Source organism: Argentina anserina, chromosome 3 (genome assembly GCF_933775445.1).
Source record: "Argentina anserina chromosome 3, drPotAnse1.1, whole genome shotgun sequence".
Classification (NCBI taxonomy): Eukaryota; Viridiplantae; Streptophyta; class Magnoliopsida; order Rosales; family Rosaceae; genus Argentina; species Argentina anserina.
The window spans coordinates 33,654,580-33,675,150 of NC_065874.1; the positions used below are offsets into that span (position 1 = coordinate 33,654,580).

Consider the following 20,571-nt stretch of genomic DNA (forward strand, 5'->3'; position numbering starts at 1 on the left):
AACATGCTGGATCTTGCACCCTGAGCTTAAGCCAAAAAATTTCAATGATAAAGGGAAGATGAAGCAGACCTACACTCCAAAAGCCAACCGTTCTAGCAGTGATGTTTCTACTGGTATTGAAAATTTCACAGCTAATCCTATTTCTCTCATTAATGAGTTTGCAAATTTCATAGCTCAGAGACAAGACAACAATGGAAATGGAGACAACACTGCTATACTAGGAAAATTTGCTGGTTTTCTTGCTGAGTCTAATCTAGCCAAATCTGAGGATATTCCAGGTATCATTTGTGCAATGTCATCTGCTTTGAAACTTAGCAAGAATCATGATTTTTGGATTGTTGACTCAGGTGCCACTGATCATATGTCAAATAATTCTATTGATTTGAATGATTTTGTGTCATTTAGTAAACCTTCTCATGTCTCAGTTGCAAATGGAAAACAAGTTCCTATCATGGGAAAAGGAAATCTTTCCTTGTTCTCTAGTCATAAAAAATCATCAATTTTATATGTGCCTTCATTCCCATTCAAGCTACTATCAGTTGGAAAAATTATTCGATTTCTTGACTGTTTAGTCACCTTTTCAACTCATAATGTAATATTACAGGATCGAGTTACTTTGATGAAGATTGGTGAAGGCTTCTACTTAAATGGCCTTTACTACATTTCTACATCTCCAAGTTTTTCAAAGAGTCTCCTTGTTGATTCTCAGTCCTCAAATCAACAGCAGCTATGGCATATGCGCCTTGCCCATCCATCTCCACATGTTCTTTCGTTTTTGTTTCCAAACTCTTGTAAACCTAGTCAGGAATGTGAAGTATGTCACAAATCAAAGTCAACTAGGTTACCATTTCCTGTTTCTAGTTCAAGAGCAACTCAACCTTTTGAGATTGTTCATTCTGATGTATGGGGACCTGCAAAGGTGCAATCTTTTGATGGTTATAAATTCTATGTCACTTTTATTGATGATTTTTCCAGAACTACATTTGTCTATATTTTGAAGGCTAAATCTGAAGTTGTCAAATGCTTTGAAGATTTTCATAATTTAATCTCAAATCATTTTTCTTCAAAAATCAACATTTTAAGATCAGACAATGGTACTGAGTACACATCCAAAATTATGCAAGATTATCTCAGTGCTCATGGAATCTTGCATCAAACAAGTTGTGTTGGCACACCACAACAAAATGGAGTATCTGAAAGAAAAAATAGAGATCTTCTTGAGAAAGCAAGGGCTCTACTGATTCAATCAAATGTTCCTAAGAAGTACTGGTCACATATAATTCAAACTGCTGCTTATCTCATAAATCGTTTGCCTAGCAGGGTTCTTAATTTTATGTCTCCGTTTGAAGTTCTGAAGGACAAAAAAATTAGCATTGATCATTTGAAAGTCTTTGGTTGTGTCTGCTATGTGCATATTCAAAAGAACCATAGAGACAAACTTGGACCTAGAGCTGCAAGATGTGTGTTCTTGGGATATTCTTCTTCCCAAAAAGGGTACAAGTGTTATTGTCCTGAAACAAGAAAATTATATGTGTCAAGAGATGTTAGATTTGATGAGTCTAATTTCTTTTTTCAGTCCAACAATGATGATTTTCAGGGGGAGCTCTTTGAGACTATAACTCCAAATTCTGCAATTCTGCAGAATTATGTAGATCAAGGTGAAAATACTGAAGGGAATAGGAGTCCAGTCCAAAGTGATGATGATGGTGAACCTAATGCTGGCAATGGAGATGCAGATCAAAATGATACTTCTCCAAGACAAGATGTAGTTGTTCAAGATGTTGATGCTCACCCTGAATCAACCGTGCCCCAGAGAAGGTTTCCTAGTTGGACTAGGAAAACTTCAACTCGTCTGGATGATTTTGTTCACTATGAACCTAAGCACCCTCTTGGTAACACTGTGATTTCTAGCAAAATGTCTGCTTCTCATTTTTACTTTTTATCTAAGATGAGTGAGATCACAGAACCAAGAACTTTTGAAGAAGCTTCTTCCTCACCTATTTGGAAGAAGGCCATGCAGGAGGAGCTTACGGCTTTGAATGACAACCAAACATGGAGCATTGTGCAGCTGCCTAAAGGTCAAAAAGTTGTTGGAGCTAGATGGATATACAAGATCAAATTTCACTCTGATGGAACTGTTGAAAGATGCAAAGCCAGGTTAGTTGCCCGTGGCTTTACTCAAACATACGGTGTGGATTACAAGGAGACATTTGCTCCAGTTGCTAAGATGAACACAGTTAGAGTCTTGTTGTCTGTTGCAATTAATCGTGGCTGGAATTTGTTTCAAATGGATGTCAAGAATGCCTTTTTACATGGTGATCTTGAGGAAGATGTCTATATGAGGTTGCCTCCTGGACATGAGCTTGAAAAAGAACCAGGAGTTGTATGCAAATTGCATAAAGCTATTTATGGGCTCAAACAATCTCCTAGAGCATGGTATTCCAAGCTTAGTTCAGTTCTATTTACTGCTGGATTTAAGAGGAGTCATGCTGATTCTTCAATGTTCATCAGAAATGGTAAACATGGCCGTCTTGTTGTTTTGGTATATGTTGATGACCTGATCATTACAGGTGATAATGATGATGAAATCAGAGCTCTCAAATCATCTCTGCATTCATCTTTTTCCATTAAAGATCTTGGAAAGCTCAGATACTTCCTTGGTATTGAAATGGATCGTGTTCCATCTGGTTTGTTTATAAATCAAAGAAAATATATTCTAGATGTGCTAGAAGAAGCTGATATGAAGGATAGCAAGTCAGCTAGATCCCCTCTTCCCAGCCAATTCAAGATTGATGAAGAATCTCCTGCATTTTCGGATGTTGCATATTATCAAAGATTGGTTGGAAGGTTAATTTACTTAACCATTACTCGACCTGATATTGCTCATGCTGTGAGCATTGTGAGTCAGTTTATGCATGCTCCTTGTGCTCACCATTTTCATTTGGTGAAAAGAATTCTTCGATACTTAAAAGGGTCTGCAACTAGAGGACTGGTTATGAAAAAGCATGATCATCTCAAATTGGAAGGCTATTGTGACTCTGATTGGGCAGGCAAAAAATGTGATAGGAGGTCCACTTTTGGTTACTGCACCTTTGTTTGGGGTAACTTAGTGACTTGGAAGAGCAAGAAGCAATCTGTTGTTGCTCGTTCCAGCGCAGAGGCAGAGTATAGGGCCATGGCTGCCACTGCCTGCGAGTTAATTTGGCTAAAATCATTACTTAGTGATTTGGGAATTGCCTGCAATTATTCAATCATCCTCTACTGTGATAACCAGGCAGCAATTCATATAGCTGCTAATCCTGTTTTCCATGAAAGGACAAAGCACATTGAGGTGGATTGTCATTTTGTTCGTGATCAAGTCCAATCAAAGGTTTTACAGACTGCATATATTCGTTCCAGTGATCAACTTGCTGATCTTTTTACAAAAGCTCTTCCCTCTGCTCAATTTGATCGACTGTTGTCCAAGCTTGGATCAAGAGCTTGTCTCGATCCAAGCTTGAGGGGGAGTATTGAAGTTGAGTAATTTATGTAGAGGGAATGCAGGAGTGCAGCTCTGCAGTTGTTGTTGTTGTTGTTGGTAATGCAGCTCTGCAGTTGGTCTTGATATGCAGGTAATGCAGCTTTGCAGTTGCTGTTGTTGTTGGGAATGCAGCTCTGCAGTTGCTGTTGTTGTTCTCAGTTGTACAAGAGGTGGTCGTTTGCACCTATTTAATGATTGTTGAATTGCACGCCTCTGCTTGCACGCCTCTGCCTCCAGCCTGATCTCCTTTCCCATTTCTCCTAGTATTGATTAGTCAAAAAGCTGTGGTGTTTAGTCTTGGTCCTAGTTTTAAATAGCTAAGTAGGTTATAATTGTTTATTTTTAGTTTTCTTCCTTGCCTGCTATATATGCAGCTGGCTGCTTTGTAATCATCTAACTGTAATATACACGTTCACATTTCCACTGATTTCATGTCTCATAGACGAACTTATCCGGATACCTGTGGTAGTCTGGTAGGTGTCAATCATATTGGACCTCACGTGTTGTTCATCACTTGTGATTCTTACTGTTTTGATTTTTCGATACTGTACTGTAGGGGTTGATACAGGTTGTACATCTTTTCATCCCTAAGTCTGTGATATATGATCACGCCCTAGTAGGAATTATTCGATGTAATTTTGGATCACATAGGCTTATGATGATATATCGAGTGGAAGAAACTAGTAGAATCGTGATGCTTTTCATGTAATTTCTGGGAACACAATACTATTAAATGCTTCAGTTATCTGTGCATCATTTCCTCTGAAGTAGCCACAGATTTAGTTCTCTCAGCGCCTTGCGTTCTCTTCATATGAGAACCAATCGCCTAGAAAATAAGCAACCTAACAACCCTAATTTATATCCTTGGTCTCGATCCAAGTGGTTTACCTTATCTATGCTTCTACCCACTAAGAACAGCCATAGGGAAATACAAGTGCTAAAGTGTATACTAGTTGTCGCATTATGAGGTTTCTATATAAGCACCTAGATATCTGTCGTTTAGCATATATCAGATGACAAATATCTGTCGTCTGAGCATACATCAAATGTTGAGTGATTAGTTGGAGAATCAATTGTTGTAGAATAACTGAGCAAGTATTAGATCAAAAAATATTGACAAAGACGATAGATGCAAGTAATGGAGATGTCAGGGAGGCACACTTTTAATTTGAAAATAAATAGAAATAGCCATAGTTAAAATCAATGAGATGTTTGCTTGTAAATCCTTATGTCAGTAAGTTAGGACTTGAAGCAAACAGCCTCTTGTGTTAGATGATGTTTTATATTGCTAGGCTATGTTCCTTCTTTAAACTGACAGTACATGTAGTATATCATAATATTTAAATTAGGTTTTAGTTAAACATGTAGCATTATGAAGCAGCTATATAAAGGAAACGACTTGTACTCAATCATCACCGCCAGATATGATCGGTACATATAATTATGCATGGTAAAAATTTCATTCGATTTCTCCTTCGTTTGACCGTATGTAACTCGGGTCAACTAAAAATACTATTAATATGCCCTATGAGTGGAGCCATCAACGGAGACCGATGACCGAGCGAGTTTTACACTTCATCAACCACATTATACTCATGATTGAATGTGTGCAGTCGAAATAAAAAAAAAACAATCTCGGACGACTATGGTCAAAGAGCTTCCGTTTGGTAAACTAACATATTTTTCGGCTGACTCCACTTACCGATGGTCAAACGAGCACAAAATTCGACAAAACATTACCACTTGCATCACTAGATATACCCATTCAATCGATCAGTTCGATCTTCCATTATTGAACTTAGGTTCGTGATCACCGAAATATTCACTAATGTAACACAACATTTCAACTAGATTTGAACAGTACTTTTATAAAAAAAAATGCCAAAATAATTGTTTTATTCTATATTTTTGTGGTAAATGTTTTAATTTTGTTGTAGTATACATATATGATACTTGTTACACTTAGATAAATTTTTAAGGAAGTTAAAATATTTATTTATGTTTAGTTTATTGTAAGTTATAAAGTGAACGGAATAGGTAAAGTCTATTTTGTTAATTTTAACATTAACCCTCCATTTGTACCTTGCTAAGGTCACTTAGGGTTGATGGCGGCTTTTATTAACACTTTGGGGCCAGTCTAACACACAAAGTTATTCCGAGCTGAGTAAGGGGCATGCTATTTTCATTACCCTGGTTCAAAGTTTACAAAATTGGATCTCAGAGCCCCATAGATTGACATACATCTCAGTGATGGAGTCGATTGGGAAAACATCATTTTCGAGGATGTGGCTCCCGTGGTGTCGAACAAATGAGTCATGCCTTGTGACTATCTCTGATTCTAGCTATCAAGCCTTCTGAAACAAATGAATGAATTTGTGTCTAGACGACGTACTTAGGCCACACGTCCACCTCGCTTTATAACTTAGAAAATAACTTTATATAAATAGATGTATATAGAATGATTGTGCCCAACTTATTATATTCGGCCCCTGATGGCGTGTGGTGTCATAAGGATGATGTTTACTCTGCTAAGTCTATAAGATTACCTTTGTGATTCCTTGATATTTCATGCATTTAGCTAAGTCTAAACAGTTACATTATCTAATGATCCTAATGATTCTTAAAATGAGCAAATCTTGGTTTGTGGAGGTGATCACAAGAGTTGAGCATATAGTTTTGGTCTATTTGTGCACTTAGTTATTAAATGAGGTTTTCCTATGTTATTCACAAAGTGCTTTTATTTGTTGAAATATGCAAGTTATTTGATGCCTTAATAAGAAGAAGACTCATAATCCAACTAGGTATGCTTTTTGTTCATACGGTCAAAAAAGACTCTGGGTTTAGAGAATAGTCGGCTACAAAGGCGGAGACACTATCTGGTTTGGGGGTTTTCCATATCAAAACTGTGTGTTTGGGGACTTGGGGCTTTGGGTGTTTGACTGTGTTTCTTCCATAGTTTCATACAACTATCTGTTTGGGTTATATGTTATTGAGCAAAAACCAAGCAATAATAGTCAATTATTTCTTGAATAGAGACATAAAGTACAAAAGAAAGTTCCTTTTTTGTTGTTGTTGTACGAGATTATGGGAATTTGAGATATGTGGGGATACAATATCTAAAACGACTATATTGGTTGGAGTTTACAAGTCCTTGTGTGTGTGTGGGCACAAAGAGAAGTCGTGTGTGGGCACATAGAGTATAATAACCTAGTATTGGTGGGATTTGTCAGAATCTGGTATGGACAAAAACCCACAGTTGTTATGAACTGCCTCCGCCTCTAGACATAACACATACAAGTGAGACTTTTTTGTTTACTATTTTTTATTTGAGTGATTCTGGTTGCACCTCTCTATTGGTTATGTATACATCCCTCAACATTTATTTCCTTTTATACCCTTTAATATAATAATATCCAGTAAAGCTTTTATTATTGATTAGTTCTAATCTAACAGAGAAAATCCTCTTCTCCCTTCGTTGTCAAGTTGCAACCAAGATCACCAAGGGATGAATTAATCCCCATGATTTATATCTAGGGACAATTTCATCTCAAGCATGTTTCCACCTCTTTTTATCTTATGGGAATTGAGCTTTCGAGTCCCACATAAATTTATCAAGGCTATTTAGTTTTAGTTTGTGGAACTCATTGGTAAATTCATAAAATTGGGGCTTAACAACAAATCAATAAGATTTATTCTTTTAATTAGCTTGTTTTCATTGAAAGAAATTGATTTGATAACCTAATTTGGAGAACTAAAATCATGAAGAGAAGAAGTTCTTTTTTTTTCCTTGAAATTTGAGAATTGGCTAAATTGAAGTCAAAATTAGAATAAAGGGTAAAATAAGAAGTAAGCTTGTAAGAAAGATGTAAGAGGTACACATAGCATATTAGCAAATTAGTTTTAATTTCCACCCAATGATTTCCTTTGTTCACCCTCCGTAGGACCATACGTGTTGGGGAAGTGCCTAATCATTTACATGGTCAAACTCTAGGGATTACAGGAATATGAGCCCCAGTTATACTCCCGAGTGTTTAACTATCTAATGATAGATATGAATCATATGATCAAAAAGTCGCTCACTGGGAAGTTTCAAATAGTGAACAAAATCTAATAATGCTAATTGAAAACGATACCAAATAATCACCGTAGGTTGTTGTTACAACAAATGTATCAATTAGATATTGATCAATCATTTTTCTTGATATATACAGTAGTAGAGTTTGAATTTGCTGCAATTTAGAACAAATTGAAATCTATATAACAATAACAACTCTTATTCTAAAATTTTATAACTAATCAAACACTAATACCTGAAAAGTTAGAATTGTATATGAAGGATGAATGGGAAACTGACTTGTATGGTTTGATAGAGGCTTGCAGTAGCAATCTCCTAAGACATAAATTTTCCCGTACTAGTGCTTGTACTTGATGAACGTCTATCTTGCGGGATACAACTATCAAGTTCTTGTTTATGCACCAACAAGAACTTCTTGCAAACTTACTTTGTGTTTTCTAATAAATATAGAAGAGAGGGAAGAGAGGAGAGTTTTTTTTCCCGTATCTTTATGTCTTGATCACGTCTTCCTTATAAAGACGTTGAAGAAAGCATTGCAATGGTTCTGTCGCACCCCTTGGATACATTAGATGTAATCTTTCATTCAAAATCAGACTCCTACAACAGTTGTAACTGTCCAGCAAAACTGATGGGTGTCCTTATCAATTTTAACCAAGATTAACTGCAAAAACAAAGTTTTCTCCAACAATACCCCACATTTTCTATTCAAACTCTACGATATCCCACATTTGAATAGAAAATAAGCTACAAACGGATTATGTAACTGGTCATTATTTCAGAGAATGAAGAATCAATAGGCGTCAGTAGAGGTGTCTTTTGGACTTGAACCTCTCCTAGTGATACTTATCGGAATTACTTGGTGAAATAGTGAATTTTCATATTGAACTATCCACATGTGTGTAGTAATACTAGACAATAAGCATCACACCTATATCATCATAACACGTTTCGAGTTTATACGGTGGGTTCTGAACAAATCCCGACTTCATGAGAGCTTTAGAGAATTTAGCCATATCAATCCTCATGGATCCGACCCCACATCACTCTCATATAGGTAATGCTAATCAAGAATAGTCTGTACTATTCCACTTTATAAGCTATTAACATTATTAAAAATAAGTTCATATTCATCCATTAAACGTCAACGACAAACACACATTTGTTACATCTTAGGAATAGACATATGTGTGTTGTACCCAATTTGAGTCTTTTTTAACCAGTTTGCCTATTGAACCTAAACCATGGGATCTCCAATACACACTTATCACATTTGTTTATGGAAAATCCATAAGACATCATTGTATTATCAAACTTTTCATGCCATTATTTTTTGGCGCTTGTTTAAGTTCATACAATGATTTAACAAGTTTGCAGACTTTCTTCTCTTGACATTTGATAATGAAGCCTTCCGGTTGCTCCATAGAAATTTCTTCCTCTAAATCACCATTTAGGAATGCCGTCTTGACATCCATTTAGTGTATTTCTAGGTTATATATAGTAGCAATGGCTATTAATAATCTGATAGAGGTAATTCTAGTTACATAAGAGTATGTGTCAAAGAAGTCCACGCCTTGATTTTGACGATACCCTTTAGCAACTAATCTCGTTTTGTATTTGTCAATTGTACCATCTGGTCTTAACTTCGTCTTGAATATCCATTTGAATCCAATTGTTTTGTTTCCAGGTGGTAAGTCAATCAACTCCCATGTATGGAATCTACTTCATTTTGAATTGCCTCCTTCCAATAACGTGCCTCTGATGATTCAATTGCAGCCTTATATGTTTGAGGTTCTTGTTCATTTAAAAGGGTCACAAAATCTGGTCCAAAATCTTTGGCAACTCTTGTTCTTTTACTTCTTCTTGGTTCTAACTCTTGTTCTTTAGCATGAGAAGTAGAAGCATTGTTCTGAACATTTTCTCTTGTTCGTTCTGTACTAGTATTATCACTGATCTTGTCTTTGATTGATAGTCACATAGATCAGTATGAATCAAACCCAATACCTCATTTGATTTTTCCACTAATTTATAAGAATGCCTTGCAAACTTATATTCTCACATTTTCTGTTTTTAATATCAAGGTCTGATTCTAAATTACATTTAGGAATCATTCCTAATTTAACCATTCTTTTTATAGAATGATTATTAACATGTCCAAGTCTTGCATGACATAATTTAAATGAGTCAAGTAAGTAGATAGAAGCAGCACTAGTGTTTGCGTTATTCTTATTATTAGCAATAGCATAAATAACACTTTGTTTGAAAAACCCCACAAATAGGTAGCCTTTCCAACATACACCCCACCTTTAGTGAGTACAAACTTATCAGCTTCAAATACTAACTTGAATCCCCTATTACTAAGAAGAGGTCCAGAAATTAGATTCTTTCGGATTTGAGGAACATGCAACACATCCGTGAGCATAAGCTCTTTTCCAGAAGTGAGTTGTAATTTCACTTTGCATTTTCCTTCAACAGTAGCAGTACTTGCATTTCTCATATAAATGTTTCTCCACCCGATCCTTGCTCATATGTAACAAACATACTCTTCATGGCACAAACATGCCTTGAAGCTGTGTCAAGCCACCAATCATTTGAAATTGTCATTGTGTTTGCCTCAGATACAACACCAATGAACTACATATCATCCACTGCTACATGTGCTTGGTTGGTGTTTCCAGAACCTCAAGAATTTCCATCTTTCATGTGGCGGCAGTCCTTGCTCGGTGACCAGGCTTTCCACACACCCAACAACCCCCTTGAATCTTTTTCTTGAAGTTATTAGCCTTTGGTGCAGTAGCAACCTTCTTTGCAGCAACCTTCTTTTGTGCAAACTTAGGCTTGGCAGTGCCACCTTCAATCACATCAGCTCTTGCTTCCATAGAAGTCATATAAGATTTATCATTCTTTCGATTCTCCTCTTCCACACAAAGTTTCAGTATGAGTTGTTCAAGGTTCATGCTTTCAGTAATATGCTTAAGATGTAACTTGAAATCTTTCCATGAAGGAGGAAGCTTTTCAATGATAGAACCAACAAGAAAAGTCTCATTGAGTTCCATACCTTCAGTTAATAACTCAAGCACAATGATCTGAATTTCCTTCACTTGTTTCACAACAGAGAGCATGTCACTCATCTTAAAATTCAGAAATTTTCCAACAACAAACTTTTTAGCATTTGCAACCTTAGACTTATACTTTTTGTCCAAAGATTCCCATAACTCCTTTGCAGTCTTGAATGAGGAGTAAACATCATACAATTCATCATCCAAGGCATTCATAATGTAGTTTTTGCACAGAAACTCATTTTGGTTCCATGTCTCAGCAGCCTTGAGTGTTGCAGTAGGATATCACCCTGTTTTGGTACTTCAGGAGCCTCTCCAGTAATGACTTGTGCCAAATTCAGAGTTGTAAGGTAAACCAACATCTCTTGCGGCCATCGTTTGAAGTCCACTCCGTTGAACACAAATGGCTTCTCAATGTGGTTCTTAACCGCACTAGCAATTGATTGATCCATAGTATGAATTTATGTCTTAGAATGTTACAACAAATGTATCAATTAGATACTGATCAATCCTTTTGCTCGATATATACAATAGTAGAGTAATTAAATTTGCAGAAATCTAGAACAAATTGAAATCTATATAACAATAACAATTCTTATTTTAAAATTTTATAACTAATCAAACATTGATACATGAAAAGATAGAATTGTATATGAAGGATGAATTGGAAACTTACTTGTTTGGTTTGATAGAGGCTTGTAGTAGCAATCTCCTAAGACAAAAATTCGCCCATACTAATGCTTGTACTTGATGGACGTCTATCTTGCGGGATACAACTATCAAGTTCTTGTTTATGTACCAACAAGAACTTCTTGCAAACTTACTTTGTGTTTTCTCATAAATATAGAAGAGAGGGAAGAGATGAGAGATTTTTTTCCCGTATCTTTATGTCTTAATCGCGTCTTCCTTATAAAGACGTTGAAGAATGCATTGCAATGGTTTTGTCGCACCCCTTGGATATATCAAATGCAATCTTTCATTCAAAATTAGACGCCTACAATAGTTGTAACTGTCCAGCAAAACTGATGGGTGTCCTTATCAATTTTGACCAAGATTAACTGCAAAAACAAAGTTTTCTCCAACAGTTGTAAACTGTATATTGTATTATAAAAGTAGTTCCGACAAGAGAATAGAACCATGAAATGTAAGTAATGATTCTACTGAGAGAGATCGGGATAAAAATCCCTAGCTGTTAAAACACTGCATGTGACCGACGACCAAAATATTGACCAACTGTGAAAAATAATTTGGCCCTAATTCTTTTTTTTGGTTACAAAGGGACCTAAAAGGCCCAGAAATAAAAAACACAGAGACTAAATGTTAAAGCAGGCTCATGTGCACTTACATTTAGCAACACTGGCCAGATCATCCAAGAAAGCCTGCGCATCATGTGCATGGGGATTAGCAACTCAATTAGTCCCAACTCATGAGAAATACTCTTTTTTGCTAATACATCAGCAACCATGTTACACTCTCTAAAAATATGAGAGAGCTTCAATTGACTTTAGCCAACATGACTTGATTCCTCTCAGAAGTTTTCTTAATACCAAGACCCCCAATGGAGTTAGGTTGACAAAAATTATCCCAGTTGACTAAGTGAACCTTCTTCTTAGCCTCAGTGTTTCCCCATAGGAAATCTCGATTTAACTTATCTATCTTCTCACAAAAACTGATAGAAAATCTAGTAGTTTGTTTGACATAAATTGGGATGGCAGAAGTACCAGATTAGATCAAAGTGAGTCTACCAGCAAGGCTAAGAGTCTTACTCTTCCAACTAGCTAATCTACCTTGAGTTTTATCAAACAAACCATCATACGTATGTTTGTTGATTCGAAAATCAACTAGAGGCATGCCAAGATACTTTCCCAAATCAGCAGTCAAGGGGAGCCACAAGTCCTACTAATATCATTAGCAAGCCTTCTATTAGTGTTGGGAGAGCAAAATATAAGAGATTTCTCATAGCTAACAGCTTGGCCAGACAAAGAGCAGAAGATATCAAAAATGCCCTTTAAAACATAAGCTTGTGTAGAGGAAGCCTCAGTAAACAACATCAAATCATCTGCAAAAAAGAGATAAGAGAAATTCTCGGCCCAGATTGAGAAGCTTTAACAGCTTTCCAACTCCCAAAATCAACAACAGACTTAATTAAGTGAGATAATTTCTCCATGCACAACACAAAAAGGTAGGGAGAGAGAGGATCCCCCTGCCTAATTCATCTTTGAGCCTTAAAAGAGTCTGTGAGTTCACCATTAAAGCAGATTTGAAAACTAGTAGATGAAACATAGCTCATGATCAATTTGATTAGCATATAGGGAAGCTTAATTTTACAAAACACCTGCTCAATAAAACTCCAACTAAGTCTATCATAAGCTTTAGATAAATCCACATTCCAAGCTAAGAAACCCATAATTCCCTTAGACTTCTTGAACTTGAACAAATGTGTCTTCCAGGGACATAACTAACTTAGTTAGGACTTATAAGCTTGATCATAAGAGGTATCAACTTTGTGACAATGAGTTTAGAGATGACCTTATAGATGGTAGAACATAGATTAATTGGCCTAAAATTCACTCCCGCTAGCAGAATCCATCCGGCACCTGTTGCATCGGGCGTGAACAAGACGTTCTGCTCGTAGAGAATATATGAATGTTAGGTTTTGATCATTCATTCGACGCATGAGATCATTTTCATATGAATTTCCTCGAACTAAAGATTTTTTTTTTTGACAATTCGAACTAAAAAGTGTGGTCTTTGATATATCTAGGCTTCTATTTTCTACCACATATATGTATATATATACACTTCATCTCTGCTATGGAGGTCCGCACTAATAGTTTTGGCGCGGATTTTCATTTTCACTACTTTTCGATCAAATTTCATCATCTACACTGTCTAGTATCTAGATAATGTGTATATTATTTTTGCCAAATTTTAGCTAATTTGTTAATCATCAAGGCCCTCAAAATTAAGTTTTTTAATTAAAAAACATGAACGGTTCATGTTTGACATAATTCATTATGTCTATTTATTTTTCGAGTTTCAAGACCTTAACAATTATCAAATTGACTGTAATTTTGCAGAGATGATCTACACAATATTATCTAGATATTAGACGATAGAGATGAGAAAATTCGATCGAAAAATAATGTAAAAATAGAAATCCCTACTTCAATCATAGATGCGGACCTCTGAACTTAAGAAAATCTGTAAGTATAGTTTGAAGGACTATTTCAAAGCCAGGATGCAAGGACTAATCCAAGTAGTTGTATATAATGTTGAAATCTTAAAAGATTGACAACCATACGCGTCCATGCATATTAGACAGGAACGATTAATTCAATAAAAAACTGATGAAAGTCTTCAAGGTTGACTCCAAAGTGGTAATACAATTAAATTGAGACCTTGACAAACCTGTACAAAGATTGACAATCATACACGTCCATGCATATTATTAGTCATGAAGCACGTACATAATATTAATGCAAACTTGTTAATTGTTTAGTCAACAATGACTAGACTGGAACGATTAATTCAATTAAAAACTGATGAAAAGTCTTCAGGTTAGACTCCAAAGTGGTAATACAATTAAATTGAGACCTTGCCAAACCTTTGCAAATATACATCAACGAATGGGATCATGTAAGAGTTTCAAATTAGACTAGTTTGATCAATCTGTACCCAAATATATATGCTTGCTTCTTCCTCCAACTTCTGTATGTGTGTACGTTTCTGTCAAGTTTTGATAACCTTGCAGAAATAATGGCTTCCAATCTTCCTTACCTTCTTTGCTTCATTGTTTTCTTGCTACATCCTTGTTCCACCATGGCTCAACTAGTTTGATCAATCTGTACCCAAATATATATGCTTGCTTCTTCCTCCAACTTCTGTATGTGTGTACGTTTCTGTCAAGTTTTGATAACCTTGCAGAAATAATGGCTTCCAATCTTCCAATCTTCCTTACCTTCTTTGCTTCATTGTTTTCTTGCTACATCCTTGTTCCACCATGGCTCAACCGTCGAGAATCATACCCTTAGACTCGTCCCTCACTACAAAGAAAGATGACAACTCATCTTGGCCATCCCCATCTGGTGAGTTTGCTTTTGGTTTTCAACAGATTGTGAAAGACGGTTTCTTACTAGGCATCTGGTTCGATAAAATACCAGAGAAAACAATTGTGTGGTCAGCCAATAGAGACAGTCTTGTGCCACAAGGATCAAAAGTTGAGCTCACCAGTGATGGCCAATTTGTGCTCAATGACGCAAAGGGCAATCAAATATGGTCGGCCGATGTTTATAATACCGGAGTTTACTACGCAGCCATGCTCGACAGTGGAAATTTTGTGCTGGCTGACCAAAACTCCACCTACCTGTGGGAGAGTTTTGATCACCCAACTGACACAATGCTTCCCACACAAAGTCTCAAGCAGAATGGCATACTCTACGCTCGCTACACAGCGACAAATTACTCCACAGGTAGATTCATGAAAACACTACAACTTGATGGAAATCTCGTGCTTTACACAACATATTACCCTCAATATTCTGCCAAATCCCCATACTGGGCATCCTGGTCAGTTGCCAAAAATACTGAAATTGGATATCAAGTCATCTTCAATCAGTCTGGCTTTATTTACCTTACATCAAAGAATGGGAGCATACTGTATACAATATCAGCCAACTCAATCGCATCCCAAGAGTTCTACCAGCGAGCTACACTCGACTATGATGGAGTTTTGAGGCACTATAAGCACCCTAAAAGCAGCAGCGCAAGTGGGGGAAGGTTGCCTTTGGCCTGGTCTACTGCCTCTTTCATACCACCAAATATTTGCTTGTCACTTGTCGAAGTTATAGGAGGCGGTGCATGTGGGTACAACAGCTTATGTAGGCTTGATGATGCAGGATCAACTTGTCTATGTCCAGATGGTTTCAGTTTTTTTGATCCTGATGATAAGCTCAAAGGATGCAAACAGGATTTTGTTCCACAAAGTTGCGATGCTGGAGATGCCCCAGATGAGTTTGACTTAAAAGAGATGGAATACACTAATATGCCACATTTGGATTACGAGTTTTTCAAACCGGTGTCTGAGGATTGGTGCATACAGAATTGCCTAGAGGATTGCTTTTGTGTTGTTGCCATTTTCAATAACCTATCTCAGTGCTATAAGAAGGGACTCCCTTTTTCGAATGGGATGATTGATCCTACTATTACTGGGACGAAAGCTTTTATCAAAAAAAGGAATAACAATTCTACTTTAAAGGATGGAAGAGCCAATTCACAAAAGAAAAAAGATGATTCAACTTTGATCATTGTTGGATCAGTGCTCCTAAGTAGCCTGGGGATTCTGACCTTCATCTTACCTCTGATAACATATGTGGTTGTTTCTCGAATGCATTCTAGGAAAGTTCCGGCGGTTCAACCTTACCAAGGCATGAACTTGAAATATTTTACTTATGAGGAGTTAAAGGAAGCTACAAATGAGTTCATGGAAGAACTAGGTAGGGGTGCTTCAGCAACAGTTTTCAAAGGAGTGTTAGCTTGTGACGAGGGAAAACGTGTTGCAGTCAAAATTTTAGATGCAAAGGTTGGAGAAAGTGATCTAGAATTCAATGCTGAAGTGAAAGCAATTGGGAGAACAAATCATAGGAATTTAGTCCAACTTCTTGGATATTGCAATGAGGGGAATCACCGAATTCTTGTGTATGAGTATATGAGCAATGGCACTTTAGCAACCTTCCTATTCGGAGAGTCAAGGCCAAACTGGAACCAAAGAAGGCAAATTGCATTAGGAGTTTCTAAGGGGCTCTTGTATTTGCATGAGGAGTGCAGCAACCAAGTTGTACATTGTGACATTAAGCCTCAAAACATTCTCCTAGATGACTCCTTCACAGCAAGAATCTCCGATTTTGGATTAGCCAAGCTTTTGAGACTGGACCAGACTCGCACTATTACAGGAATTAGGGGAACAAAAGGGTATGTGGCACCAGAATGGTTCAAGAACATGCCCATCACAGCAAAGGTGGATGTCTACAGCTTTGGTATTTTGTTGTTAGAGATCATTTGCTGCAGGAAGAAGTTTGACGAAGAAACAGAAGATGAAGATCAAATAATACTCGCTGACTGGGTATATGACTGCTACAGCCAAAAGAAACTACATCTGTTGCTGGAGAAAATTGATGAGGCAAAGGAAGACATCAAGATGATGGAGAAGTATGTGATGATTGCAATGTGGTGCATTCAGGAAGATCCATCACTCAGACCTACCATGAAGAAAACCATTCATATGCTTGAAGGAACTGTGGAAGTTCCAATTCCACCGGATCCATCTTCTTACACAAGTTCCATATTTGTACACATACGTTAGTGACTTTGTTATGTATCGACTTGTACTCAATTATGTGTTGTAAAACTTGTCATGCATGTAATTTTAGGGGTATTGTAAATTAGTCAAAATTACCTCTTTGGTAAAAGAGTGAATCAAATGTTTTCCCTTGAATCATTTTCTGTCAATCGAAAATCTACTGTCATTTATGCATGAGACTTGTACTCTTATCAACTGTTTTTTTTTAAACTACTTGAATTGGCGAGAAGAAAAAGGAAACTTTATCCAGTGATACACACCCACAAGTTTTTGAAAAAGATTTTCACTTTCCAAAAATTAAAAAAAAAAATTAAAAAAGACGACCGTTTGGGGCTAATGTCGGTTCGCCAGCTTCAAATATAAACCCTCCTCTGTTCTCATTTCTTCCTTTTAAACACAAAAGCAGAGAGCAAAATAGAGAAAGAGAAGAAAGAGAGAAAAAGCAACAAGCTTTGGACGAGTCTGGTCTTGAAGGCAAAAACCCACAAGGATTTCTCGTCCTTGTCATCAAGATTTTGGCCATGGACACCAGAGCAGTTGTTCGTCCACAACCCAGAGGTATACTTCGATTTGATCTCCAATTCTTCTTTTTCGTTTCATAATTCTCTGTGGGTTTTGCGATTTTGGGTTAGATGAGTGATAAAGTTGTTTAATTTCGGTTCAATTATATCTTTTTTGGATTGATCACTTCTAGGGTTTTAGGATTTATATGTATCTACATGTGATTGTTATGTTGGGATTAATTTTAAATTTGGTTTCGGATGTTGGTACCTTTAATTGTGTGTATTCAAACTCTGATTGTTTGTATTGGTTGTGATTTGAATTGGGTACTCTGTTCTTCTCCTGAATTTAACTTCATGTTTATGGGTTTGTGGGTTTCACCTTATCTTTTTCTTTCGTAAAGTTTGAATCTTGATTCTTGAGGGTTTCTGGGTTTAGTCTTATGTGTATGTTTCTGGGTTTTGTGAGGGGGTTTGATTCATGGGTTTTTGGGTCTCTGCCTTTTTCATCTATTTCTTATTGGTTTTTTATGTGAAGGCTTTGATGGACTTGATGTATTTCTTTGCAGAAAGTTGACTTTGAATGTATTACTGAGGCTTGTGTTTCTTATAGGGAATGGTAAAGTGCATGGAGAAGCACCAAGAAGGAACCAGAGAGTAGTTCTCAGGGACAGGACCAATGTTGAGGCAGGTCAGGCTGAAATCAAAGGGAAGGCCCCAGTTCAGATCAGTCGCCCCATCACAAGGAGATTTCAGGCCCAACTGTTGGCAAACAATGTGCAGAAGAACAATGTGGTAATAGCTCTTGAACAACTTCTTTTCTATGCTTTTTGTCTTGGAGTTCTAACTTTCGAAACTTTGGAGTTTAATTTGAAACTTCTTTGCATTTGTGGACTCTTATAAATTTGTAGAACCAAGTGCTCGGTGTTGTAGACCAGCCTGCTCAGAGTAGAAAATGCGCCCCTACAAGAAATGTTACGGAGAAGGCATCAGATGCCGAGAAGGAGAAGCCTATTAGTAGAACCAAGGCAGTACAATATCCAAGGAAGGAGGCCAAGGCTTTTAGTTCAACACTAACAGCTCGAAGCAAGGTGAGCTTAGAACTTAATTCTTATTGAATTCTAAATATATGTTCTCACAGTAATGCTTATGTTGATTTGTTGGGTATTAAACTTTTGTTTACTGCAGGCTGTGGCTTGTGGACTCACCAACAAGCCAAAAGAGCAGATTGTGGATTTTGATGCAGCTGATGTTAATGATGAATTAGCTGGTGTTGAGTATGTTGATGAATTGTACAAGTTCTACAAACTTGATGAGGTAATCTCTTGCAATTTTCCCCCAATCACATTCCCCCCTTTAGCCTTCTTGTATACCCTTTTTTACACATGAAAAATTGCATGGGCAGGATAACAGCCGAGTTAGAGATTACATGGACAAACAGCCAGATCTTAATTCAAAGATGAGATCTATCCTTGTAGACTGGTTGGTAGATGTTCACAGGAAATTTGGACTAACACCTGAAACATTCTACCTCACCGTGAATATAATCGACCGATTCCTTTCAAGGAGGATAGTAATTAGAAGGGAACTTCAGCTAGTTGGCATCAGTTCTATGGTGATTGCATCTAAGTATGAGGAAGTCTGGGCTCCACAGGTACTGGTTCTTGTTTCAAATAAAAAATCATTGGCACTGATACCAAATTTGATACGTATCTGAACTGGTGCTTTAATATGCAGGTCAAGGATTTTGTGTGCTTATCAGACAATACATATACAGGCAGTCAGGTTCGTGCAATGGAGAAAAATATCTTGGAGAAGTTGGGGTGGTATTTGACAGTTCCCACACCTTATGTCTTTCTTGCAAGATACATTAAAGCATCAATTTCACCTGATGATGAGGTACTCTTATTCTTAACGTTTTTCTTTTTCCGGAAAGTATAACCATACCTTTAAACTGGCTTCCAGGTGAAGCAATGGATACTAACATGCTTTTCTTACTCTTGTAATGCAGCTGAGACATATGGTGTTCTTTCTAGCTGAACTCGGAGTCTTGGATTATCAGACAACCATACGGTACTCCCCATCCATGATAGCTGCTGCAGCCGTCTATGCTGCCCGTTGTACCCTCAACAAAAAGACTTCCTGGACTGAAACTTTGAAGCACCATACTGGCTACTCTGAACAACAGTTAAGGTAATAATGGCATCCTACTATGTATATACCATGTGACTTTAATATCAGTTTATATATACTTAACTATGACAGTTTGCTAATTGAGTTGGCTTTTCATCTCAAAACAGGGAATGTACCAAGACATTGGTTGGGTTTCACTCAAAGGCTGGAGAAAGTGATCTGAAAGCTGTTAACAAGAAGTACACAAAGCCTGAATATGGTGCAGTTGCTCTTCGCACACCAGCAAAACTTTGTTAGTCGTCTTCAGGAAGATGTCCCCTGGAGTCCCCTCTGAGCATTGGTAATTTTTTTTGTACAGAATACAACAGCCAACCTGAATATATTGCTAATAGTGGTGGTTTTTCTGTAATAGAGATTGAGTGTCAAGAAAGTTAATAGGTGGTTTTGGTTTTGGTTTCAATCTGTGTGGTCTGTTCATCTTGAATGTTGAACGTTATAGGTCTGGTTTGGTTCCAATCTACATACTCTAGAAACTGAGAGTGGGCACTGTTCTGCTCATTGTCTTCTACAGATTGTTTCTCTTCAGCTACAGATTGTTCTCTGATGCATGTATAGTTTTATGAAGTTTATCTTCTGTCAATATCATAGCTATGACTTTCAGTCTATTAGAACAACGATTCCCATTTTCTTGTCTGACATTTCTTCGAACACTTTACATCGTTATCCTTTCAATGTCTACTCCCTGGTAAATTTAAGCTGGGCCAATTGGTAATTGAGCAACACCAAAATATAATCAGAAAACTCAAAACCCTGCTCCTTTGGCCAAAAAACTCTTTTTCTTGCCAAAACAGGACAGAACTGAAGTTCACTTAAACTGAACAACACAAATTTCAAATCTTTATACTTTATACATATGTTTCAACATCTAA

General features: G+C 37.0%; 2 protein-coding genes across 2 annotated transcripts in view; both read left to right on the forward strand.

Moving 5' to 3' along the window:
• Nucleotides 1-17,015, forward strand: part of LOC126789420 (G-type lectin S-receptor-like serine/threonine-protein kinase LECRK2) — a 28,388-nt gene extending 11,373 nt beyond the window's left edge. The window contains exon 2 of the mRNA XM_050515569.1: nt 14,709-17,015. Coding sequence (XP_050371526.1) covers nt 14,709-17,012 — 2,304 coding nt within the window. The 3' untranslated portion in view covers nt 17,013-17,015. The remainder of the gene's footprint in view (nt 1-14,708) is intronic.
• A 409-nt stretch (nt 17,016-17,424) lies between these two features.
• Nucleotides 17,425-20,282, forward strand: LOC126789437 (G2/mitotic-specific cyclin S13-7-like). The gene is made up of 8 exons (XM_050515591.1): nt 17,425-17,567; nt 18,123-18,304; nt 18,421-18,600; nt 18,698-18,826; nt 18,915-19,163; nt 19,247-19,408; nt 19,521-19,702; nt 19,810-20,282. Exons 1-8 carry the CDS (start codon nt 17,531-17,533, stop codon nt 19,937-19,939), a joined length of 1,251 nt encoding a protein of 416 aa, XP_050371548.1. The 5' UTR covers nt 17,425-17,530; the 3' UTR covers nt 19,940-20,282.
• The last annotated feature ends 289 nt before the right edge of the window (nt 20,283-20,571 follow it).